The sequence below is a fragment of the Sorghum bicolor genome, chromosome 10 (assembly GCF_000003195.3).
Source record: "Sorghum bicolor cultivar BTx623 chromosome 10, Sorghum_bicolor_NCBIv3, whole genome shotgun sequence".
In the NCBI taxonomy this organism is placed as follows: domain Eukaryota; kingdom Viridiplantae; phylum Streptophyta; class Magnoliopsida; order Poales; family Poaceae; genus Sorghum; species Sorghum bicolor.
In genome coordinates this window covers 880,382-907,762 of record NC_012879.2, presented here as the reverse complement: position 1 = coordinate 907,762, position 27,381 = coordinate 880,382, and the positions used below count along the sequence as shown (strand labels likewise).

The window sequence follows — 27,381 nt, the reverse complement described above, 5'->3', positions numbered from 1 at the left end:
TTGGCAACACACTCATCCTCCTACAAATTGTAAATGCCCTCCTAGAAAAATGTTGTTGGTGTATGTGTGTTCATTCGTTGCTAGTCATCATATACTAACAATGTTATTGTAAACCGGTGGTCATTAGTCTTTATTGACTTGTTAACAATTTTTTTTTGTTTTCCATTACTAATCATATATTCTCAGGTGTTCGCAGTTCAAACATCAGTAATATTAACCATTCATAATGTAAAGAAATGGCATAACAAATAAAGTTAGTGAAATATATTACCTTTCCTTTTAGCCCGCCAAGAAACAAAAAAGTATCTCACCACTTGCATGAAAATCATAATAGTTTGGATGATTGGGTGGGCTTGCCCTATTTGAGCTTGTGTCATTGTTTGGATGGGAGGAACTTGTGCGAATGCAAGTAGAACGTTCAAAGGCTGACAAGTGGGCCAAGTACCCGAGAAATGCTTGTGCCCTACTATGATAGAATTGTATAACATTTTATTTGTTGGATGGTTAATTAGGTGGATAATTCAATCTGAATACCATTAGCTGGATTATTTGGATCTGCTGCCAATTTAAACATGGCATTATAGTAATACAAAATTAAAAGGAGAGCTTATAAATGGGTTGGATTTATGAGAGCCTGTTTGACCACACACAACTAACAGTGAGCTAGCTGCCAAATTTACTTGAATCTTTGATTGGATCTAGCTAATGAACCAGCTACCAGTGTCTTACCAACTATACCTATCAAAGCTGGCTAGCTAACAGTTAACTCTAGTGATTCAAATGGCACAAAAGACTCCATTATTCGTTCTTTGGCGAAACAGTTGCAGGCGGAGTGGGTCATCACCTGGTCACCTCCAAACTCCATGAACCTAACTTGGGAGCTTGGCATTCATAGGCGCAAATGATTCGGTGGTTTTGGGGTTTGCGACATGAAATGGCGGAGGATGAATTAAGGATAGTTATTACGTACTACAAACTAGATTATCCACAAATTCAAACTACATGAAACTGGTGTGTTACAATAGCATCATGCCAATATGTACTTCCCCTGGCATCCATTCCATTCAACCATCTGAACTACTCCACACCTCACTTGTAGCAAGTTAATAAACTTATTGAAAACAAAATTCTTATTGACATCGGTTCTTTTTCTAAGTTAATTGTATAATGTAATCAAATAAAATATATTATGTGCAAGGACTTGTATAATGTTGTAAGGAGGGGAGTGATCTGGCACTGGCAACACACTCATCCTCCTACAAATTGTAAATGCCCTCGTAATCCTAGAAAAATGAAAGAAGTTGTTGGCGTTTGTGTGTTCATTCGTTGCTAGTCATCATATACAAATCAATGTTATTGTAAACTGGTGGTCACTAGTCTTTATTTGAATTGTTAACAAAATTTCTTTGTTTTCCATTACTAATCATATGGTCTCAGGTGTTCGCAGTTCAAACATCAGTAATATTAACCATTCATAAGTAAAGAAATGGCATAGAACAAATAAAGTTGGTGACATAAATTAGCCCGCCAAGAAACATATTATCTCACCAATTGCATGTGACATGTGTGTACCGGTGCCATGTATGTCCATATACTGTATAGCAGGAAGAAGACAACTGTTTTGACAGCTTTTTATGGGTTGCTTGAAGACTAGTCATTATGCCTTACTAAATACACAAAAATCTTTGGAAATGCTATAATAAATTATATATTAACTTATAGATATATTTAAGGGTGTGCCTTTTAGCTGTATGGTTCCCTTCTTCTTCTTCGTATTGTGAGTCTTCTTCCTTCTCCATTTGAAGTAGGCTCTTATCTTACTACAAATTTCCCTGCTAGAAGGATGTCTCGCATAACAGTGATGCAACAGCTCTCGATTTTGCGGCAATCAGGAGGTGAAATTATGCAGGTACGCTTATGAAATCAAGAAGTTACTTATTTTTGCTAGATCTATGAATGAATTACTTTTCCATAGCTAGATTGATTATTTGTTAATGATGCTTGGGACTAGCTTTTCCCCCGGCATCAATCTCTCTGCCCTAACGAGAGACATACCTCAGACCACATGTTCCACTTTTGGTGTCTATTTCGACCCACCTCCCTAAGTCACACAGGTTTAAGTTCGAGAATTGTTGGCTGCTTCATAACGATTTCAAGAGCAGCCTCACCCACACCTGGTCTGATTCGCTTGGTTCCAGTTCCAGCAACAATTTCTTTGGGCGCATGAAGAAGTGCTGTCTCATGTGTAAATGCTGGTCCAAAGCATGGTGTTCCCCTGACCAGCGTGAGTCTGATCTGTTGAGGATGTATGTAATAGGCAGTACCATGCTCCCGCGCCCACGATGTAATGTAGACAGTTGCCGATGCAACTCTGATGTAACACTACATATACTCTTCAGAGATCAATAGAGAAATTGTTGGCTCTCATTTCACCTTTCTACATGGTATCAGCTAGTACAGGTTGATCCTCCTTCCTTTCTCGCCATCCCCTTCCTCCACTGCGCATCGCTGATCAGCCTCGATGCGCCCCTCCGTCGCCATGCCCACCATGGACGACAACCCCCTCTTTGGTCTCGACAACTCTTTCCAAGACCACCACCCTCGCCTCCTACACCTCCTCTGTTGACGGAGATGCCAACACTCCAGCTGTAACCACCCCTCCCACCGCTATGCTCCAGACTGTGAACATCAAATCTCATGTTCCGGTCATCCTTGAACTCGCTGCGCCGAACTAATTGAAGAGTGGCGCTGCTTCTTCGATGCGTTCCTCGGCAAGTTCGGCCTCACTTCCCATGTCTCTTCTCCGCCAACCTCCGACCAGCGCCATGATCCCGATTGGCGCCTACGTGACCAGTGCATCTTGAGCTGGCTGTACATCTCCATCGCCAAGGATGTTCGTGACATCGTTCGTGCGCCCAAGACAACTTCCTACCGCGTCTAGACTGCCATCTGCAAGCAATTCCGCGACAACGAGCTCCATCGTGCTGTCTATCTGGAGGCGGAGTTTCGAAATTTGGTGCAAGGTGACATGGATATCACTCAATACACCGGCCGCCTGAAGCAGCTTGCTGATGCCCTCCGCGACGTCGGCCAGTCTATTCGTGAGACGAGCCAGGTCTTGAACATGCTGCGTGGCCTCAGCTCCAAGTATCGTCATGCCATCTCTACGATCACGTCGAAGCAGCCGCCACACACCTTCCTCTCGGCGCGTTCCTACCTTCTCCTGGAGGAGCAGTACGACAAGGAGCATGCCAAGTCGGCGGCGCAGCACGCCTTGCTCACCACTGGCGGCCCTCATCCAACCGCACCCACCTCGACTGACTCCGGTTCCAACTCCACCACCAATTCCGGATCTAGCTCCGCAACAACCGCCCCCAAGTCTTCCGGCGGATCTCATGGCGCGCCGAACCGCCAAGACACCAGACGCGGACGTGGCCGCGGTCGTGGGCGTGGTCACATCCAGGCGGTTCCTCATCCCCTCGGCCTCCCACAAGCTGGACACCGGGTCAGAACCAGTGGACCGGCCTGGTCCATGCCATAGTGTGTCCCAGCAGTTGGTGTCCTCGATCCTCGTCTGGGTCCTCGCCGCACCAAGCCTACTTCGCCGATCAACCCTCATTCTCCTCCGGCATCACACCACCACCTCCTCCCATGGATCCATGGAACATCAGGCACTGCTCGCCACACTGAACGCGACTAACTCTTCGGCGACTCCTCCACAGCCTGCTGAGTGGTTCATGGACACCGGAGCCTCCTCTCATATGTCTTCCAATGCTGGTAATCTCTTCTCTCCTACCCCAGGTTATAATTCTCCTCCGATCACAATAGGCAACGGTGCCGCGTTGCCAGTAACTCATCGTGCCTCCACCATCATTCCCATAAGCCGAACACCCCTTTCCCTGTCCAATGTTCTAGTCTCTCCCTCTCTTGTCAAGAACCTCGTTTCTGTTTGTTCATTAACTCTTGACAATAATGTCTCTATGGAATTTGACGCATTCGGTTTCTCTATTAAGGTCCCTCTCTTGTCAAGAACCTCGTTTCTGTTCGTTTGTTAACTCGTGACAATAATGTCTCTGTGGAATTTGACGCATTCGGTTTCTCTGTTAAGGACCTTCCCACTCGCTCGGTGATCCTCCGATGTAATAGTGACGGCGAGCTCTACCCTCTGTGGCACCAGCAACGCCAGAGGCCCTCGTCGCCACCGTCAACTCCACCTACTGTTGAGCTTTGGCATCAGCATTTGGGACATCCAGGACATCGCGTGCTGCAACAGACGCTCCACAACCTTGAGTTCACCTCCACCAAGCCAACCACTTGTGACGCTTGTCAGCTCGGCAAGCACGTTCGTCTTCCTTTTTCAGATTCCCGTTCAGTAAGTTATGTATCATTTTAGATTGTGCACACTGATGTGTGGACTTCTCCAGTGTCTAGTTTCAGTGGTTTCAAATACTACCTTGTTTTAATTGATGATCTTACTCGTTATGTCTGGACATTTCCACTGAGAAATAAATCTGATGTCTTTCCATGTTTACTTGCTTTTCATGCTTACGTTCACACCCAGTTTCAATTACCTATTCTTGCCTTTCAAACTGACAATGGGAAGGAATTTGATAACATAGCATTTCATCATCATCTCGAACACAATGGTGTTTTCTTTAGATTATCGTGCCCATACACATCTTCTCAAAACGGCACAGCCAAACACATCATCAGGACTCTGAACGACTGCATTCACAGTCTGCTTCTCCATGCCAGTATGCCCTATACATATTGGGTGGAAGCGCTGTCCACAGCTACTCACCTTCTCAATCAGCGTTGTTGTCGAGCCAGTGGCCAAGCAACACCATTCCAGCTCCTATTAAGCACACCAGCTTCTTACAGTCATCTTCGTGTTTTCGGATGTCTGTGCTATCCAAATCAGTCATCAACAATGCCGCATAAGCTGAGTGCTCGATCAATGCCGTGTGTCCATCTTGGGTACCTAGCTGATCACCGTGGTTATCGGTGCCTTGATCTTCAAACTCGTCGAGTAATCACTTCTTGCCATGTTTTTGATGAAACTCAATTCCCATTTCGTTCTACACCACCAATTCCATCAACAGCAGCCGGACCGGCTACAGTACCTGACGAACCTGTCATTCTTCATCAGCGTGTTCAGCAGCGTGTCTTTTAGCCCCCACCCATAACGTCTCCACCACCACAGCCCTCACAGTCCAGTGCCACACCACAACCATCCCCAACTGCGGCAGCTCCACATACACCCACGTAGGGATGAAAACGGTATGGATATTTTCCGACCGTATTCGAGACCGAATTCGTTTAGAGGAGTTTAGATCTGTTCGTATCCGAGTCCGAATATTCAACATTCGATACCGTATCCGTATCCGAATACTTAAATTGTATATTCGTGATGTCGACATCTAATCATATCTTATCCGACATGATTGACATTATCCGTATTCGAATCCGAATCAGACCAAAAATATAAAAACAAATATGATATCAATGATATCCGTCCGTATCCGATCTGTTTTCATCCCTACACCCACGCCATCACCCTCCCTAGCTCCAGCAAATATACCAGCGGCACTGGCTCCGGTTCGGCGGTTCATCATATGCATACTCGCTCTCAGGCGGGGATTTTCAAGCCCAATCCTCGATATGCCCTGAACACTTGTCAGGACTCATCCACGCCGGTCATCTCACCTATCCCTTCCACTACTCGCGCAGCTTTCAAGGATCAAAACTGGCGAGCAGCCATGGCTCTTGAGTTTGAAGCTCTTCAGCGCAATCGTACCTAGCGTCTCGTCGATCGGCCACCCGGTGCTAACATTGTCACAGGAAAGTGGGTCTTTCGCCACAAACTGAAACCGGATGGGTCGCTGGAACGCTATAAAGCACGGTGGGTGGTCCGTGGCTCACTCAGCGTGCTGGGATAGATTTCGGGGAAACATTCTCACCTGTGGTGAAGCCTACCACCATTCACACTGTCCTGACCATCGCTGCTTCTCGATAGTGAGCAACAAAATAGCTCGACGTCTCTAATGCCTTTCTCCATGGGCATCTTCATGAACATGTACTTTGTCAACAACCTAGGCTTCGCTGATGCTAATCGTTGTATGGTCTTCGACAAGCTCCGCGCGCATGGTTCACTCGGTTTGCCAGGTTTGTTACCACGCTGGGCTTCCAGGCAACGCGATCTGACTCCTCACTCTTCGTTCTTAGTCATGGCACAGATATTGCCTATCTCCTTCTCTACGTGGACGATATCGTCCTCACTGGGTCGAGCATAGCCTTGCTGCAGCACATCATCGACCGTCTCCGAGCTGAGTTCGCTGTCAAAGACATGGGGCCACTGCGGTTCTTTCTCGGCATCGACGTCAAGCATACCAAGGATGGCTTTTACCTCTCCCAGGAACGGTATGCGGAAGACATCCTTGATCGTGTCGGGATGACAAACTGCAAGGCTGCCCCAACACCAATCGACACCAAGAACAAACTCTCCGCCGACGGCCCACCCACGGATGACGCGACGGCGTACCGCAATCTCACGGGTGCGCTGCAGTATGTTTCTAACGATGACACGGTCGGACATCGCCTTCGCCGTGCAGCAAGCATGTCTCCACATGCATGACCCGCGGGCGCCGCACAGGACGCTGCTCAAGCGCATACTGCGGTACATACGTGGCACAACGTCGCACGGTATTCACCTGCGTGCCTCTACCGACATCAACGTCATGGCATACTTCGACGCCCATTGGGCCGGGTGCCCGGACACGCGGCGGTCGACCTCTGGGTTCTGCCTTTATCTCGGTGACTCCTTGATCTCCTGGTCATCGAAGAGGCAGCCGACCGTGTCACGATCCAGTACGGAAGCCGAGTACCGTGCTGTGGCCAATGCGGCTGCCGAATGTTATTTGGCTACGACAGCTACTTGGTGAGCTTCACTGCAAGATCTCCAAGGCCACGATGGTGTCCTGTGACAATGTCTCAGCAGTATACATGTCCTCAAACCCTGTACACTACAAGCGCACGAAGCATAGTGAACTCGATATTCATTTTGTTCGCGAAAGAGTTCAGTTGGGTGAGCTACGCATTCTACTTGTTCCTACGGGTGAGCAATTTGCAGACATCAAGACGAAAGGGCTGCCGACGGCATCGTTCGAGAACTTTCGCTCCAGCATTTGTGTGCTGCCGATCACCCATCAAACTGCGGGGGGGGGGGGGTGTTGAGGATGTATGTAATAGTCAGTAGCATAGCTGGCCACGACGCCCTTGACCGCGTGTGCGCGCGGTGACCATGCTCCCACGCTCATGATGTAATGTAGACGGTTGCCAACGCAACTCTGATGTAACACTACATATACACTTCAGAGATCAATAGAGAAACTGTTGGCTCTCATTTCACCTTTCTACACGATCTTCGGATCCTCGTAAATGCCCTTGAACAATGCCGCCCCCCTCATTAGCCACATTGAAAATGCTCTCCAATCCGTGAGGCTGCTGTGAATCAGTGAATGGGCTTCAAAAAAGCTCCATGACCTCCTCTTTATGGAAGAAATTTCGAATGCTCTCTTATGTGATACAGACACAAATGCTAGCCCTGGCCCAGATGAGTTTGGTCTCTCCTTTAATGGGGCAATCTGGCCTTCTGTAAAAAATGATATCACGCACCTCATTGAAACCTTCTTCCATGGCATCTTGAATCTGGATGGGCTGAATCACACGTTCCTGGTCCTTCTCCCTAAAAAAGATGGTGCGGACACTGCAAATGCCTTCAGATCCCCTCAAAATTGCCCCATGAAACTATTCAACAAAGTCCTCGCTAACCGCCTTCCGCTGCTCATCCCTACCTAGAAAGATGCTAACCAAACTGGATTTGTTCATGGGTGAAATATTGTTGAGAACTTTGTTTATGTTGCAAACCTCCTGAACTGCTGTCATAGGCGACATGCTCCCACTATGCCACTGTGGCCCTTAAGCTCGATTTCAAGAAGGCCTTCAATTATGTGGACTAGAGTAGCATTGATGCCATCCTCCAAGGCACATGGCTTTGATTCCTGATGGAGCTCCGGCATCGACACTAGCAGAATGGGCAGTTCTACTTAACGTGATGCCTAGTTGTTAGTTCAATTGCCGTCGATGGCTTCAACAAGAGGATCCTATCTCTCCCTATCTATTTATTATCATGGTGAACATTTTGCAATGCATGATCATGCGCACACCGACTCCATGCCACCCAATTGGCCCATCTCTCCCATTTCCTGTTCTCTAGTATATACAGATGACACCATCATTCTTGTGGACGGAGGTATCTATGCCATTAGTACTCTGAGCAACACTCTTAGGTCTTTGTCCTGGGCCATGGGTCTTACCATCAACTTCCATAATCGATGTTCATCCCTATGAACATCGAAGATTCAGGGCCTCATCGATGGCAAACATCCTGGGTTGCTGATCTGTTGTCACCTCAGTTCCCACACACCTGGCCTTCTTATAGATACCTTGCTGGGTGGAAGTCCAGGCTTCTTAGCTATGGCTGGAGAGTGGGGGATAAACTTTCCATGCAATGCTTTACATGCTTGCTATGCTACTCCCTAAGGGCTAAGACTGTTAGAGATCTGATTCCTAAAAAAGACTATTAGAGATGCCATTGATAGTAGACATTGGGCCTTCCTCTAGACTAGGGATGACAATTCGACAAATGCCATGGATCAAATTGCCTCATCACATGGGATCCAGGTTCTGGAAGATCAAAATCATTGTCTTCTGATGAAATTTGTCCACAAACTTCTTGGCGTTGACATTCTCCCATGCAAGTTGTGGTTGCTTAGACAGGGTGGACATTGATCTAGTCAAGCAGTCATGTGGTTCCTTCCATGCTTAGATCATTTGGGAGGAGCTGCCTCGCTTCAAGTTGCTCACCAAGGTTCATGTTAGCGATGGGCTAACCACCTATTTTTGGCTTGATAATTGGCTTTCACCTAGATTCATTGCGGACATATACCCGCCTTGTTCTCAAACTCCATCAAGCCCAACCAAAATGTCTACGAGACTCTCACTAATGGTCTCACATCCCTCTCGCCGACTTGCAAGACCTGAATCTGTCACTTGCTGCCTCTGTGACCCTCAGAAATTCTTCTAGACTCAGGGTGATGGATGCCTTTCCATCTTTTCTCTAGGCAATGTGCCTACTATCTAATGCAGGCCAACATCCCAAAACTTATTGTGATTCAAAAGATTTAGGGCTAGCTTCCTTGCAAGCTCATGGGAAAAATCTCTACTTATAAGAAAATTCAATCTCTTGAGGATATGCACTGCTTGAACTTCTCTGGAACCTCTTGAAACCAATGATCATATCTTGATCTCCTGCCAGTTCACATTCAGACTAATTTGCAGCTTTTGACCTATTTAATTAGATATAAAACCAGGTGAGCTTACAAGGAAGCTCATGAAAACTTACCTCCTCTCATTATATCTGCAAAGTGCGCTAAATAGTACAATTAGTGTTTGTATAGTGACATCTCCATCTCTTCTTGTTCATGAAGTATCGCCATTATTATTCACATTATCACTGGCTGGGGTAATTTTCTTTTTATAGAATCCTTCCAATCTGCTTTCTTTGATTCCCTATCAAATTATTCATACAATAAAAAAATTATAGCAGATACTAATGTGCAAGCATTATTCATCAGTGTAGTTAAAAGTCACTACTTACCCAAAGCCATGCTAAAGTAGCATATAGATACCTGGCATCTTGGTCTAAATGAATGAGCACTTTGCTGTGTCACACCCAGGCTTTTAAAATAAGACCAGAGTCGTCATATGTGTGCCCAGGAAGTCCACACATACAACAAAGAATAGAAATATCAGAAACAATGTTATATATAGCGGAAAACGTATTTATAACAACACTTACAAACATCAGAGTACGCGGAAACAGTAGCTAAAACTTCTTAGGCTCCATTCTTCTCAGGGACGGTTGACTGGGGGCTCCGTACGCCAAGCACTTCCCATAAGCTTCTAGAAAACTCCATGACCTCTTTATCCTTCTTCTAAGCAGCACTTTACTACACACTGGGGGTGTGGGGGAAATAGCAAGGGTGAGTTCATGTCGAACTCAGCAAGTACAGACGGAAAGTATAATGACATGCAAGGCTTAATCAAAGGAAAAGCTGACACTGTTTAACTGCAGGTGAGCTTTTTAGTTGGTACACTTTTATTACAATTCTTTTATTAAAACAACCTATTACTAAATATGAGTGAAGCATCCCAACCCTTAATTAGATGAAAGTATATTAACAATTTTATTAATCATCATTATAATTATTACCGAGGTAGCAACCTCAGATAGTAACTCGGGGTAGCAACCCCATTAAGGTCATGGGATAGCAATCCCAATTTAGAACACAGGATAGCAATCCTGCCAACACGGAATAGCCATTCCGCCAAAGCACGAGGTAGCAACCTCAACCAAATTTCGCCTCCAAGTATCCAGTGAATCCAATTTGCTCATCAAGTGAGGGTCTGGGCCGCTCGTGACCGTGAGCACGGCTGATATATCAGTTTTACACTCTGCAAAGGTGTGCACTTTCACTCCAAGTCGTGATTCCCATTTGCCCGGGGTCGCGACTCCCCAAAACACTTCCAAGGTGAGCAGGCAGGGTCTCACTACGAGACTTTTCACAGGGTCCAACTAATAGGATGCCACTCGCAAGTTTTCGCCGGGGCGCTCGACAGTCGATACCCATAGCCATGGCGTACCGAGCAGCCGCTAACTTAATATTCATTACCCAAGTTACTTCCTCACGCCTACCCGGAAAGTAACACCCTACTAGTGGAGGTCCTGCTAATTAGTCAAGCCAGAGCCCATATAGCTTGGAGCTGCACTGTAAGTCCCAGGGGGCCGCTCCCTGACTAAGTCCTTACGGAGAGCAGAGACGGGTACGCCCGGCAAACCGGACCACCAACAGTACCCGCTCCCCCTGTCCTCAACCGAACCACGATGCTCGCAAGCACCGCAACATCTCCATCACCGAAGTGACCATTGTTCATCATTTAATCATTTATCATCATTGAAGAATTTATTAAGCAAGATCATTATTTTTATTATTATATAGATTAGATGAGTAGAGCAACTAAGCATATCTACTGTTCACTATACTACCCATATATAAACCCAGGTATACAAGGAATATAGTAGAAGACTAGTCATGTCCTTAGGGTTTGCAGTATTAAGACACATGCAATGGAAAGTAAATGTATTTAAAGTTCATAGGTACAATATGATCAAAGGGTGTCTGCACTTGCCTTTATTTCCAGTGTATATCTGCTCCGAATTCTTTGACTTCTTTCTTCTGATCTCCAACTTCTGATTCGACTGTCGGTCCTCAACTCCTGGTCTTCACTATTGACGAACCACGCTTCTTCTACTCGTAGCAACCAAGCAACACAAACAGACAAACAAACAATCATGACTAAGAACAAGCATCAATCAAAAGAACAGCTTAGAAAGAGCGCACTAAACGACACGACTTATTGCTACGATCGTGACAACGCAAGAACGATTGAGAACGGAGCTATCGTTAAACGGACACGACTTTCGAGGTTCGAAGCGAAACGGAAAAGACGACTATACGTTGATCGTATTTTAAGAAAACAGATGATGGATTATTCAAAGAAATATCTGAAAGTTGAGTTGACCAAATTATAAAAGAATTATAAAAGTTGGAGTTAAACTTTAGTCATAACCAAATTACGAACCATTCTACATCATTTAAGTCACTTTACTATTTATAATTAGAAAACAAGGAATTTGTGTTATAAGTTAAACAAGGCATTTATGATATGAGATCAGATTAACTAGATCACAATTAAAAAGGTATTTATGTTGGTATTAATAACATTAATATTTATTTACGAGAACTAAAGTTATAAACAAATTGCTTTTGTAGATTAAACGGGCATTTAGTTAGTCATTAATCATTTTGTATTTATGGTGAAAACCTAAATGGTCAAACGAGGTAACTATTACTGCTAAAGCGTAGCTTATGACGATACGAAACTAACGCGACAAGAACGGCCTCAATCGGAGTTAAAACGTGGATTTTATGGCCAAAACTAGGTCAGTGGCAAAATTGTGAATAGGTAGAACTATTTTTCATATTTTAAATAATTAAAACTGATTTTTAAAAGTATTTGGACTGCAGGCACTATTTCCCTAAAGCGCAGGGGCTAAAACAGAAAAGTCAAGGGCTTTAAATTAAATACTTTTGAACTGAGTGGAGTGCGGGTTAATTACCGAAAAGTGCAGGGACTTTTTCGCAAAACCGCCGGGGTCAACGGGCTGTGGCCGGCTGACCGGCCACGTGTCGCGACTGGACTGGCCGGTCCACGGCCCGCGCCTGTGGACATGGGCGGTGGCGGCTGGTCCACCGGTCCACCGTGGACCGGGGAGGGTCGGGCGGCCGGGTGCCCTTAAATAGGTGGAGGCGATCCTCGTTTTGCGCGCCCACGGAAACCGGGGCGGCGGTTGCGTCCGGCTCCGATCCGGCCGGAGGTAGGGGACTACCAGCGCGGCTGACAGGTGGGGTCGGGGCGTCAGCGGCACGGTGCGGGCTGGCAGGAGGGTCCCACGTGGCAGCGGCTCAGGCGAGGCGGGCTGCACGGCTGCTGCTGGGCTATGGCACTGCTGGGCCGGGCCCAAGAGGGAGGCGCGCAGGAGGGAGGCAGGCCGTGGGGGCTGGGCCGCGGCCTGGCTGGTGCGCGGGCGAGCTGGGCCAGAAGCGCTGGCGGCCCACGCGGCAAGAGAGAGAAGGGGGGGAAGGGAGCTGGGCCGGGGAAGAATGGGACGGCCCAGAGAGGAAGAAATTCCCTTTTTCCTTTTATAAACATGATTTCTAAATTATTTTACTAAACCAAATTTCAAAACCCTTTTTAATTCCTAATTTGAGATTATTTAAGAGCTTGTTTTCCTTACTACTTTTAGAACAAAACATATTTTCTTAATAACACATTTTTAAATTGTTTTTCAACTCAATTATAAATTAGTTTTCAGAAAGGACTTTTAGTGTTTAATTTTTCCGAAAACCGAAAGGACTTAATCGTGGCTCGCTGGAAATTTTCTAATTCATTTTTCTGAGACAAGCCAAACAAAACTAGGGCACAAAACACACAATAACAAAACAAAACACCCTTCACTTAATTTTATAAGAGTTTTAAAATTCCACATTTTTCTCCTTTTATAATAACAACAATGAATAAAATCTTGGAATATTTTACAAAAAATTTTAAATCCTTGTTTAATTTAGTATTTTCTAATAACAATCCAAAATTAAAAATTTTGGAGTGTTATAGAATGCAAGGAACATAATGTAGTGTCTGATTTCTGAGTTAGAATTGTATAGCTGAAAAGATAAAACTTGGCCTGTTACCCTAATACTTCTCAATAAAAACATGATCAGTTGATCATTATTTACCAATTGCAAATTGGGGTATTCGGGATACCTCGTCCAGCCGATGCGAACTTGAGCATGGAGGCCATGGTGCTTATTTCTGGCAGCCGCTGATAAGTTGTGCTACTGTGCGTTGTCCGGTAGGTGTCGGCTAAATGCCCCCATTGAGGTTTTGCAATGCGAGAATAATGAATATGAAAGGGTGCGACCAGGTAGCGGAGAAAGGAGGCAAGACAACGTTTGGTATTCTGGGCCAGCGAATGGACCGTTGGATGGAGTGAGGTCTGAGGAGATAGTTGGACTGCTGCAACTGGGATGCCATACTACCGAGATCGCACATATTTTTATCAAGGTCTAAGCCAGATAAAGATCGCTAGTGGGTATAGGGGCGACTAGGAAAATCATCGGTGTCAGACAAGCCCGTCGAGTCAATGTATATTCGCTCCTGGTTGTATTTTGTACCGTGCTCTGCTGCACTCTCGGTCAATGAAAAAGAAGGTGGTGATCTCCCCCACAAATTGTTTGAAAAAAAATTATTCCATGACCGCTCATGCACAACTTGATGGATTATGAGGACGCTACGCTAGCTAGGAAACAAAAATTTTGACCTCATAAAATAGGATCAACTGCTAGTTATAGATTACGGGATTACCACTAGATGCACAGGTGTAGCGGAAGCGACTCGCTGTAGTCGTGCGCGTAGTAGCAATGTCGTGCAGTTGCGTGGTCGTCCACCACACCAATCCCTCTCCCGTGGTTCGTCCTTGTGCTCCAGATGCAGCACCTCCGAGGTATCCCACACGTGCGGGAAAAAAGCGTTGTGCCTTCGGACTGCTAGGTCCGCAAGGAGCAATGGCGCGAGCGTGGGTGAGCGGCGGCAGCTGCCTAATGGAGTGAGTTAACCCTGTCCGCGCCCCTCCCTCTCTTATATAGGCATTCTCCAATCAGCCCCAAGTCGGAGGCCCAATTAGAAAACCCTAAGCCTTATCTAATTCGGGTCCAACTCGAATTAGGTTTCCAGTCCCTTAAGCATGCGACCCTATGGGTTCACCTACATATAGACATGGGCCGAGTACTCCTACTTGCCCAATAGTTGACAGCGGCCTCTGAAAGGTCCTAATATGGCTAGAGGGGGGGTGAATAGCCTATTTAAAGAATTCTACAAACTCACTAGAGCAAAAGGTTAGTAAATAACAAAGCGAAGCTTTTTGCTCTAGCTCTAAAGGGGTGTTTGCAAGCCACCTACCCAACAATTCAAGTTGCTAAGATCTCTATGCACACAAGAACTAAGACTTCACAAGTTACACTAGAGAACTAAGCTACACAAGTCAAAGTAAGCAACTAAACTAATTACACTAGTTTGCGGTAAGTAAAGATAAGATGAGATATTTATACCGTCGTGTAGGGGATGAACCAATCACCAATATAAACAATCAAGCACCGGGAGAATGCCAATCAAACACAATTGAGACACCGATTTTTCTCCCGAGGTTCACGTGCTTGCCGGCACGCTACGTCCCCGTTGTGTCGACCAACACTTGGTGGTTCGGTGGCTAAGAGGTGTAGCACGAACCTCGTCCTCACTAGGACACCACAAGAACCTACCCACAAGTGAGGTAGCTCAATGACACGAGCAATCCACTAATGTTGCCTTTGGCTCTCCGCCGAGGTAGGCACAAACCTCTCACAATCACCAGGAGATGGCCACGAACAATCACCAACTCGTGCCAATCCTCCTTCGCTGCTCCAAGCCGTCTAGGTGGCGGCAACCACCAAGAGTAACGAGAAAACCGCAGCTAAATCGATCCCCAAGTGCCACTAGATGCAATCACTCAAGCAAATGCACTTGGAATCACTCCCAATCTCACAAAGATGTATAATCTAAGAAGGAGATGAGTGGGAGGTGTTTGCTTAGGCTCACAAGGATGTCAAGTATGTTAGAATGCCAAGAGTGTGAGCCCCAAGCCGGCCAAACACGTATTTATAGCCCCTCAAACAAATAGAGCCGTTGGCTCTTTCACTGGGCAAAAACTCGGGGTCACCGGACGCTCTTAAAGGGGCACCGGACGCTCAACACCAGCGTCCGGTGCTCCAACAACAGCCGCGTGTCAGAGCCTAACGGTAACCTGCAGAGCACCGGACGCAAGCCACCGGACGCACCCTCAGCGTCCGGTGCTCACCGGACCCATGTGCAGAGAGTTCCGCAAACTCGCAGGTTCACCGGACGCAAGCCACCGGACGCACCCTCAGCGTCCGGTGCTCACCAGACCCATGCGCAGAGAGGGTCGCAAAACGCACGCACACCGGACGCACACCACCGGACGCTCAAGCCAGCGTCCGGTGCCTATCGTCCGGTGCCTTACCCTAGCTGGGCCAGGCACTGTCTGCACACCGGACGCTCATACACAGCGTCCGGTGCCTCTGAGCCAGCGTCCGGTGAGTGTTTTCTCAGCGAGAAACACTCCCGCGACTTCACCAAATTTCCCTCCGGCGCAATAGAAAATATGCACTTCATTTTCTCGAAAAGCGCCGTCCTCTCTCAACCCTTCAAACTTCAACACCCTTCTCAAAGTGTGCCAACACCACAATGTGTAAACCAACATGTGCACGAGTGTTAGCATTTTCACAATCATTTTCTTCGAAGGAGTTAAGTTAGCTCACTAGGTTCTAAATGCATGCACATGAACAATGACACCTAGTGGCACTTGATAACTGCTTAGCCAAAGAATTCCCCTCTTTATAGTACGACTATCTATCCTAAATGTGATCACACCCTCTATGGTGTCTTGATCACTAAAACCAAAACCTTTGCCTTGATCTCCATAGGGTTTGTTTTTCTCTTTCTTCTTTTCTAAGTTGAGCACTTGATCATCTTGTGGTCATCACCATCATCACCATGATCATCACTTGCTCCATCACTTGGCATGTACCAACCTTATTAAGTCTACACACACTTAGTATAGAGGTTAGTACTTAGGGTTTCATCAATTATCCAAAACCAAACTAGGGCTTTCAGCCTCTAGCAAGGCGTGACAACTCCTATACACACGCAAAGATCATATCAAACGAACCACTACATCCACATACATGTTATTCCCTTGCCACACGATATTTGGTCCAACTCGTGGGTTAACACTTAACCCAAGCACGACCATGCATTTGTTGATCCAATCACTTGAGTGATCCAGTGATATCTCTCTCACATAGAGGGGCAAATTCCATCTTGATCATCTATGTCTTACAACATATTTCTCGACAAACCCGAAGACCACCTTTATAACTACCCTGTTATGGAGTAGTGTTTAATAGTCCCTAATTAGGTCGTTTCACATCTTGAGAACATACAACAGTCTCAGGTCTAAGGACATAACGTACATGATATATAAAGAGATAATAAGAACATCTCATGTTGGTCAGTCCAGCCCCATGTCATACATGTACCCACATTATTAGTTTGACATCTCTATGTCTGTGACTTGTGAAACATAGTCATCAACTAATACATGTGCTAATCTAAATTCATGTGTGTCCTCACACGAACTCTGATCATGGACAACTTTAGAATAACCATACAAGTAAAAGAGTTTCACAAACAATTCACATAATTGTCAATCAATACAAGTTTGTCTATAATGGATATTCATCTAACTGATAATATATGTCATGGATACAATTGTAATATCATCATCTCTATGATTACCTCTAGGGCACATTCCCAGCACAACTACCCCTAGCAATGGCCTACGTACTACAATAATGATTTTAGGAGACAAAACTTTCTATTAGCAGAGGAGGTCAAAATATGTTGTTGCCTCTCAAAATAAATGCTAAATTTCAGAGGCAGACATTTCATTTAAGGATACATCCAAGGAATGACCACCCAAAAATGCACAACTGCCCCCAACAATGCTGACTTACTAGATGGAGTGTCGTCCTCTGAGCACCAAAATTACATAAATAGGCTAACATCTTTGGCACCTGCAACACCGTAAATCCAACATTTGGAACTTTTCTAGAAATTAGCATACACTTCATGGTCATGTTTATCTATATACAATAGAACTCCAGTTGTAGCATCCATGAGTTCATTAAATGGATGATACTCTATGAAATATGTGATGGAACACTTGTAAACATATACACATAATTTCTGATAATACTATATGAGGCACAGGAGTTTTCAAGTTGTCTAAAAAAACCTCTCATATGGTGTAGTAGGTATATATCGCACTTGTTCAGCTTTTTATTTCTGTTGTATCCTTCTCATTTGTCATATGTTGTACAGAACATGAATGCAAGTGATACACCACTCGATATTGAGCCCTTGACTACAGCGGATATGGGGGAACATGTTGTCTGCACGCCAAGACAAATTCTGTTGCATCCAGCATATCATGGTGGATGGAAGGTTCTTCGCAGCTGCAGGGAAGATGGCAGGGTTGATTTAGTAATGACTCATTCCTTCCTTAGTTTTTTCATTATACTATCAATTTCTGTTTTATATAAAATATTTTCCATGTTTTGATATTTGTTTGATGTTTTATGTCAAGATATCCTTACCTACTAGTGTACAAAAGAAATGATTTATTTCTGAATGTCTCCAAATGGAATGTGGGGTTATTATAATTTGTTTTTGCAATTATGGAATTATTTACTCAACATTGATTTAGTAACATCATCATATTTGACACTTCAAAAAGTTTATATGAAATTTATTGCTAGTAACTATATATTATTTGTTACCGGGATGTAACTTTCTTCACTGTAAAATCTAGTAATATACACTCAAAAGATGCGCCCCAGGTCATTGCTGATTCAAGTTTGCTAGATTCTATAAACAAAAATATATATTTTCGTGTTCACATGAGGTCTGCCAACAAATCAACTTGACAATGGAAAAAAACCAAAGGTAGGATTATACTAATATAATGTCATTGGTCTTTCTGATATCTTGTTTGCTGAGTCAGATTTATATTATCACTATATTCTAACAATCAGCAAAGCATGATTGATGATGGTATCAACTAAATATGTTCATACTTCATCAAATGCCTGAAAAACTAATATGTTTCTCCTGCTAAGAGGCACATATAATTAATTCCTGCCCCTTAAGAGTGGTCAACCAATTTATCTTGTTCATATGGAGAGAAAAGAAAGGTTCTCAGTCTCTTTTTTCAGCATTGAGAAAGTGTTGTTCCTGCCTATATAACATCAAATCAGTTTCCGCCATACAATAATCCAACCTTATGTATACATTTTCATCACTGCTAATCAACCAACATAACTCCAGTGCACTTATTATCCCAAAAACTGAGACCTCTAAGGAACTCTACCCATGCTACACATATATCCCTTTGCAGTTAACTCTGAATGTCAGTGGTGCAGCTTCGACTTTGCCCTGATGGTCACCTTCCACATGCTAGTTATGATAGCACAGGCACCCTAGCCTCCATGCCATCAACTTTATCTAAAAAATTACCTCACAAAACTAGCATCATCCCTGGCCTATTCTCTTATGTAGGTATTTGATTTTATCAGAGCTTAGAGAGATTTGTGTTCATGTTTAACGAGTCTATATGCAACGACCACCATTGCTAAAATGTCACCATCTCATCTAGCCTATGATTAGTAGTTACCATCCTGTTCCAATGCTTGAAATGATTTTGGGCATATATGTTGGAATTTATCAGGCTATATAACCTTTTCTTTGGATCTATCAAAATACAATTTGCTGATTGATCTATCCATATTCAGATTGGTGTGTGCACAACCTGAATCTTTTTTTAGACAATGAATGAAATTTTGGTTTGTCCTCTTCCTAGGATGCATTAGATGAAACTGATTACAACTACCTGCATATGTCCAAAGTTACATGTGAAATAAAACATTACAATCAGTAGAAAAATAATAAAAAGAGTAGAATCAAAGCTAAAGCCAACCTATGAAAAAATCACTCCATCAGCCAGTTGATTGAAACTATGACCATGAAACCAACATGCCGCCACTTGATAGACAAAAGACCATTGCCCACAGCTATAACAAAACTGAGATATCCTGCCAATTTCTAAGGTGATGCCTACAAGGAGGAGCGTTACACCACTGATGCTGACATCACCCATTCTAGCATGGACTAGGTGCTTACCAAGAACCCAAGATGCAAGATGGAAGCCATGATATGTGCCTCCAAGGAAGAAGTTGGTGCCTAAGGACAAAAGAACTGGACTTTAAATCCTTGCTTTCAATATCCATTTATTTTGTAACTTCTATTTGGAACAGAGATGCTACCATATTGGTCTAACCAATTTTCACAATTCCTTTGTGTCTTCGTGTTCCTGAGCTACACATATTTATCTTGTTTTCATCCATTGTCTTGACTAATCACTGTGAAAACCCTCTACTATGGTGCATTCATGGTGAATCTTACTTACATTTGTTCCCTGTGATTGTGGTCCTATTATTGAGATCTCCGATATAATTATTGATGTTATGTTTTAGCCACGCCATTTTACTAGGTAGTCTAATTATAAAAAAGGCACCGACAAGTTTAAATTTTGAAATTGTCTCACCAAGCTATTTTATCATTACCACAAACAAACATTACATGTGAATATATTTTGTCCACTCTTTCTATTCTGCTTATATATATACAAATTTGAAAAATATATGACTACAAAACATGAGAATACAATAATTAAGTTGCTCCTTTAATGGTCCAATAATGGAATATTATTAATCATGTGTGGAGGGATTAAAACATTATGTGATAACAATGCCCACTATTCTATGGTAATATTAGCCATAGTGTTGTCAGACTATTTTTAGACAACTCCATGTTCTTAACTATTGTATATGTTTCTGTTTTGTAGACATACAAGCATAAGACGCATGGCAGATTTCGCTCAAAAAAACAAGTTCTTAATTATCTCGATTGTCTGTTGGAAAAACAAAAGGTATAAGTTCTCTGAACAAACTAAACCTACCATATATAGTTTACTCCTTAGAACTATATATGTTGGCATTACCATGTGTCTATCTTTAGAGCTTTTTCTGTTGTTAAATTAATTGACACTACACATGTTCAAATTTATTTGTCCTTGCAGGAGTCAGCTGATCCAGCTAAGCAGTGTTCTGGTATGCAATTAAACTATTTTGAAATTTCATTCATTCTTCGCTCCATGTATATAGAATAATATATTGTCCGCAATATCTTACCCCATTGGTGTAAGTAATATATTATCATCTCAGATAAAATATGATGGGCTTTCATAACTACCAGATAACCCTACAGAAGATTAACTATGGCCAACATAGAATGTATGTGGATATGTGATTCCCTGTGGTCATAAATTCTGAATAATGCAGTACTGATGGGATACAATCTCTTAGGTATCATCCTAGTGATGGACGACATAGAATTTTAAATTTCATTCATATTCTAGTACATACCTTTTTTTTTGAAAGAAACTAGGTGGTCTCAGAAATGGGTGATTGGATACAAGCTCTTAGATACCATCCTGTCGGTGTTTCATCGACCGACTAGTGAATTTGCATGAATGTCGTGCTGCTCAAGAAAAACAACGCTCGGCGTGGGTGCAGAAAGACTGCACCATCTTGACGTGAATCTACGACACTGTCTCCAATGACCTGCAACAGTCGCTGATGCTACAACAGATCTCTGCTCGTGGTGCCTGGTGCAATCTCAAGGATGAGTTCCTTGGCCAGTGAGAGTCCCACGTGCTCCTCCTCAAGACACAATTTTGCAACTTTCGTCAAGGCTCCATGAACATCACCAACTACGTACTACTGCTGCCTCGGGTGCATGGCCACATCCCTCGCCGAGTTTGGTGACCCGATCAGTGATCAGTCAATGGTCATCATGCTCCTCTGTGGCCTGAACGGTCAATTCCACCACATGGTGTCCATCCTCAAGATGCATCGCCCGTTTTCTGATGTTTGTGGAGGCTCAAACTCATCTCCTGCTGGAGGAGATCGAGCACAAGGCACGACCACCATCACCATCTTCGACCCTTGTCACCCTTGTGCCTCGCTCGCTAATGACCTCTGCGATATCGATTGTGATGAAGAGGTAGGATATAGGATCCCCTTGGTGAAGCTTTGTTCCCCTACACATGATCCAATCACCGAGAAGATTGTTCATTATCAGAGGTGAGAAGATTGAGCACCCAAGCACACCGGGAGTTAGAGAAACAGTGGTTGAATTGACATGATCAACACTAGATTGATCATGTTAGCATAATGTAATTATACTAGGTTCTCCCTTAATTATGGCTATAATCTCGTGCCTATGCAGTTGGCTTGCATGCCACCCTAGCTGCCTTTATGTACCTCTGTACAAGATATGAAATCTAATGAATTGTTCCAATCACTCTTACATGGTATCATTTGTGGTTACGATCTGCTACACTTCCGCACCAAAGCTTGTCACCGATCCACTCGCCCTGCCTCGTCCCTGACTCCGACATTGTGACCGATCCAATTGCTAGTGCTCCTGCAACCACCAGTTTGATGTGTTGCCCTTCCTTTGTTGATGCTAGATGATGATGCTGCCATGGCCATGACTGCCTAGGAGGCTATATACCATTGTTGCGGTGAGCAGATCAAGGCCACTTGTCACACCAAGGAGGCCCATTCGGTCAAGGAGGCATGCCTCCGGCCGCTACCATGGACATGTATGAGTCCACCCATGAGGCTCTCTAGGAGCAGGATACCGCCATTATCAATGTCCATGTCTTGATCCCCATCGCACTCGACTAGGCCACCAACAACTACAGCAAGTGGTGTGGCCTGTTCCTCATCGTCCTAGCAAATATGCCCTAAGTCACCTTGTTCTTGAGGATGAGTCCTTCCCCTCATGCCTAGCGTGGGTGCAAACAGACTGCACCACCTTGACGTGAATTTATGGCACCGTCTCCAATGACCTGCAACAATCACTAATGCTGCGATAGATCTCTACTCATGGAGCCTAGTGGTATCTCAAGGATAAGTTCCTCGGCCAACATGAGTCCCATGTGCTCCACCTTGAGATACAATTTTGCAACTTCTATCTAGGCTCCATGAACATCACCAACTACTGTCGCCGCCTCGAGTCCATGGCCACCTCCCTCATCGAGTTTGATGACTCAATCAGTTGATGGTCATCATGCTCCTCCATGGCTTGAACATTTAGTTCCACCACATGGTGTCCATCCTCAAGATGCATCACTTGTTCTTGAAGTTTGTGGAGGCTCAAACTCATCTCCTGCTAGAGGAGATCGAGCATGAGGCAAGACCACCATCATTGCCCTCTGCCTAGTTGTTTTCCACACCTCCCTCCGCATGGCCTCTTGATGTCCCGTCCACGCCCAACACTAGCATGGCAGATGCGGATAGACCTATCATACAATTGTATCTGGATGGTAACCACCCATGGATGCGTGCAGGACAGGTAACATCTCAGTGGGGCACCACTAGCGGGTGCAAGGGGCCACTGCGATCACCACGGACAGCATACAGTCTCCCGGTCGAGTGCAAGGGCTGAGTATCAAGCCATGGAAAATGGTGTTGTTAAAACTTATTGGCTACGCTAGTTACACATGGAGCTTTGCCACCTAGCTCATCATGCCACATTGGTCTACCGTGACAGTGTAATTCATCTCTCCACCAACCTAGTCCAGCATCAATGCCTGAAGCACATTGAGATTGATCTCCATTTTGTTTAGGAGCGAGTCGCCCTTGGCTAGGTTCAGGTCCTTTATGTCCCTATGACATCCTAGTATGCCGACGTCTTCACCAAAGGCCTCCCACCTCTGTGTTTCAAGAGTTTTGATCCAGCCTAAACATTCACATGCTCCCAATCAAACTATGAGGGATTGATAACATAATGTAATTATATTAAGTTCTCTCTTAATTGCGGTTGTAATCTTGTGCCTATGTGGTTGGCTTGCTTGCCACCCTGACTGCCTATATGTACCTCTATACAAGACATGGAATACAATCAATCATTCCAACATCTCTTACAAATCCTTGCTTATGAGCAAGCGAATGAGCGGCTATAAGAAGATGGTTAGGACATTGGATATGGCTTTGATGATGTAGTAGAGAGATGGGACTAAAATTAGAAGGTGTATGAACATAGTCTTTCTTTGGAATGAGAATAATGAATGAGTGATTGATATGTTCTAGCTCAGCACTATGGGAGTGGAAAGCCTACTGTAAGAGAGAAAAAATGGTGAGAGAGACATGCTCGACAAACTTGTAGAAGGATGGCTGATAATCATCGAGTCCTAGTCTAGTTGGGGTGCATTTGCAAAATGTCAAAGGAGATATCAGAAAAAGGGTGAATACGGCATGCTGGTGTAAATGAAATTCAAATTGAAGTGCCAAACACGTGTGCATGCGGTGCCAAGGAGGTATGTGAAGAAGTTGAGAAGATTTTGCACTTTCTGTATATGCATAGTGACCACACGTCCATCATGCTCAAGGTCCAGAATATTATTCCTCCATAGGCACTGAGTGGCACAAGCATGGAAATATTTGGTGTTTTAATCACACTCAAGCTTGGCACACACTTTTGTCCTTTTCTTCCAATGGAGGAGCTTTCTTTAAAAGTACGAGCTAGGGCTTCACTATAATAGATCAAGGAAAGAGTTCATATGTGGTGAGTAGGCAGATTTCTTCCATATGGCATCAAGTAGGCGGAGGTCAAGTTTGCAATCATTATCCCACTGGGAGCAAGAACCATAGTGTTTTAGCCAACCTTTGGTAGCTTCCCTTGTGCGCTTAAGTCAACAGATAATAGCAGCATGGGGTGGGTAGGAGGTGAGGAAAGTGCTAGGCCTTCGTGATGGAATCAATGAAGAAAGGGTGTTGCATCAAAGAATTTCCAAAACAGTAAAAGATGGATTTCAGGGTAGTAGTGGAGATTTCTATTTTGAGAAGGACATGATCAGATGTGGTATGAGTGCACAAGGGCATTGTCTACAACTTATGAACTAAACATTAACAACCACATAAAGACAAATATAATGGAGTGTGTGCCTTTCAAGGTTGGGTATCTTCAAAGTTGGGGCTTCCTTCTTTGTAATCCTCTTACTGCGTGCCTCAACTTATGAGCACTATCAAATGCCTTGCTTGCAACAAGCACAACATTTACAAATGGTGCATGCTCTCTTAGTCATCCTTAGACCCAACACCGAACGAGAAGACTGGCACTACCATCTCTAGCAAGGTGTGGCTCGTTGTGGCTGTGATGCTAGGCTTGCCGCCTACGCTACCTACACTAGTAGTGTAGAGAGATGGCTCCTCTAGGGGTAGTGGAGATGGTGCCCATAGCGGCTCTTGCACAGTTCTATCAGAGATAAGCACTTGACTCGGTTTTGGGCATGATTAACCACAAATAACATCAAAAGGCACAATCAACTTATCGAAACGACACTTTCTTCATGAAACTTAGAGTCTTCAACCTTTTCATACTAGGAGTCAGGATGAAGGTAGCACCCATCACCTGCGTCATCAAGGAGACATCATCCGTAAACACATTAGCTCTGGAACCTACCACAGATGCACCACCAGTCCCTAGATTGGATGTCAATGAACTGTGTTGTCCTGGTGGTAGCATCCTACAAGGCAGCTACCATTAAAAACTTGACAATAGCATAGTCACAGAAGCTTTGGGCAAATACACTTACTATTTTGCTAAGATGGTTATCTTCCTCTCTTGGAGCTTTTTAGATGCCCATGACCTGCAATAAACAAGACATTGAACAAGATCAAGCGCTGACCAACAACTTATGCAGTTACTCAAAAATTTGCCTTACCCATTCTTGAAGTCCTACTATAGCAGGCCATCTTCGGAGTCACCTTGCCTTGCCTCATAGCTAGGTCTAGACTCAGGGGGTGCTTTTTACTTGCATCTTCATCTCTATTTACCTCGCCTATTGGTCTAGGGTAGCTGACTAAGTCGACAACAACGCTTCCTCCTAGCATCTGTGTACCCAAGCCAGATGACTAGGCTCACTCGAGCCACGTAGCTGATCAACAATGGACAGACATTGAACTACACATGCATGGGACTACTAGACATGGTACCATCCATATGTCATAAGCATTCTTCTAGCTACAGTCACAGGCCATTCTATTCTCCGTGGGACTAACCATCTCCTAGTCCCTATCACAAGAATCCTTCTAGTTGCAAGCAGATTACAAGCATAGCGGGCTACTTCTGGGGCTCCAACATCTCAGCCACAATTATATTTGAAAAACTATTACCTAAGTCTTACAACACTACAATTGTTGGTGCAGTGGATACAACTCGTCAGGGGATATTTATAGCATGATATACACATACCCTGAACCGGGTTCATGAGTCCATCGTGGGTTGAGATAAGGATTCACATGTGGACTGCATGTGTCGTGTTAGTAACAAAGGACAAGATTCTCTACACCCATATGACTCTATAGTACACTAGGTCAGTCAAGGACATAGTAGGTCCTATTTTGCATGTGACTCTAGCACTTGGCTCAGGGGCTTGCTTTTAGTACACACTTCAAATTATTTCTCTAGGTTTACGGTCACTGATTTCAACAACTACAGATAGCCTGCATCCTCGAGGATGTCTACAAAGGCCCTACAATCAACTACCGAGTAGTTAGATCTCGACTCTAGGGCTACGGGATACATATCCTCAAAGAATGCATCCAAATTTCTTCAAAAGGAATTGCAAACAAGACCCTCCAACTCTGTATGCAAAATAGTAAGAGGCTAAGGGGCTACACTTCTAAGATTATTGAAAGGGCACCTCATAACTACTCTTAGAAGGAACTCAGATACTAATCGTTCCTACTCCGCAAGACCTGGTGATTCAAGAAGACTTCCAAGATCAATGATAAAATGCTTGAGCGCTTGATGGACAAGGATCCTAGGGGTTCCCTATAGGGTCAACTACCTAATAGGGGCCTGGGCTGGCCCATGGTCCTCTTGATGACATGAGACAAGGTGTCATGTACTCCATGACATGAAGGACCGACCTAGTCGGATTACTAGGAAAGTTAGCTTCTGCAATAGAACTAGAACTCTTCTGTCATAAAAGACTAGGACTAGATCCATGCACGACTTCATAAAGAGAGGCAGGACGCACCCCCTGGTACATATCAATCAAATCATACTAACCCAATGCAAAGGCACCACACCTAACTGGACTTGGGTATTACGCTACTCAACAGCTTGAACAAGTATAAATCATTGTCTCTTGCATTTATCATTGAGTTTAGCATAGACCGAAGCCCACTAGTCTCCGGTCATACTAGCATTGACACTTTTCTTCCTTTGCTGACTTTTAAATTTGAATAACTATTGACTGACTTGAATTGTGCCTTGCAGGTGTTTCCCAGGCTCCGTCTTTCCAGCCATACCAGCAGGGATACCCATCTACTACAAGCTCATACTCCTCAGGTATATATCTCCTTTTGTTTTTACCTTCAGACCTCGAGAATCAAGACAATCAAAACCATATTATACTCATGGTTAATTTATTTTGCAGGTGGGCCTTCCCTGAAGCCGAGTTCAACAATCTACCCTCCATCATACTACTACAAGGCACCCCCGCCACCGCAGTTTCAGCAGCAGCAGCTGCCCCAGCAGTCTCCACCTCGCGAGCAGTAGGTGTTGCCTTCTAGCCATTGTCGTTGTCCCAGCTTATCAGTTGTGGTCCTGATCATCTCATGAGAAAGAGATACACTTTGGTTGGTCTTTGCCTCGTGGGATGTACAGGGGCTTAATACTTTGTTGTGATGCACTTGATACTTCAGTCTACTTGTGGGTCATCCATCGAGATGATGGTCTGGTACTATGGTTTAAAACTTTTAGTTGACTGGTTTATGGGTTAATAAGTTGGACCTCTATATCATGATTTGGTGTTTAGCTACTTGG

General features: G+C 44.3%; 1 protein-coding gene and 1 long non-coding RNA gene across 2 annotated transcripts; one reads left to right on the top strand and one right to left on the bottom strand.

Annotated features, from left to right (window-relative positions):
* On the top strand, positions 1,844-27,381 carry LOC110430955. Its single transcript, XM_021449232.1, has 6 exons — positions 1,844-1,909; positions 17,740-17,901; positions 20,321-20,404; positions 20,555-20,585; positions 26,833-26,904; positions 26,993-27,381. The coding sequence occupies exons 1-6, from the start codon at positions 1,844-1,846 to the stop codon at positions 27,112-27,114; spliced, it is 537 nt and encodes a 178-aa protein (XP_021304907.1). The 3' UTR covers positions 27,115-27,381.
* LOC110431402 lies at positions 24,874-25,574 on the bottom strand. The gene is made up of 3 exons (XR_002448900.1): positions 25,271-25,574; positions 25,142-25,195; positions 24,874-24,957 (listed from the first exon to the last, which is right to left on the bottom strand). It is a non-coding gene; the product is annotated as an uncharacterized LOC110431402 (long non-coding RNA).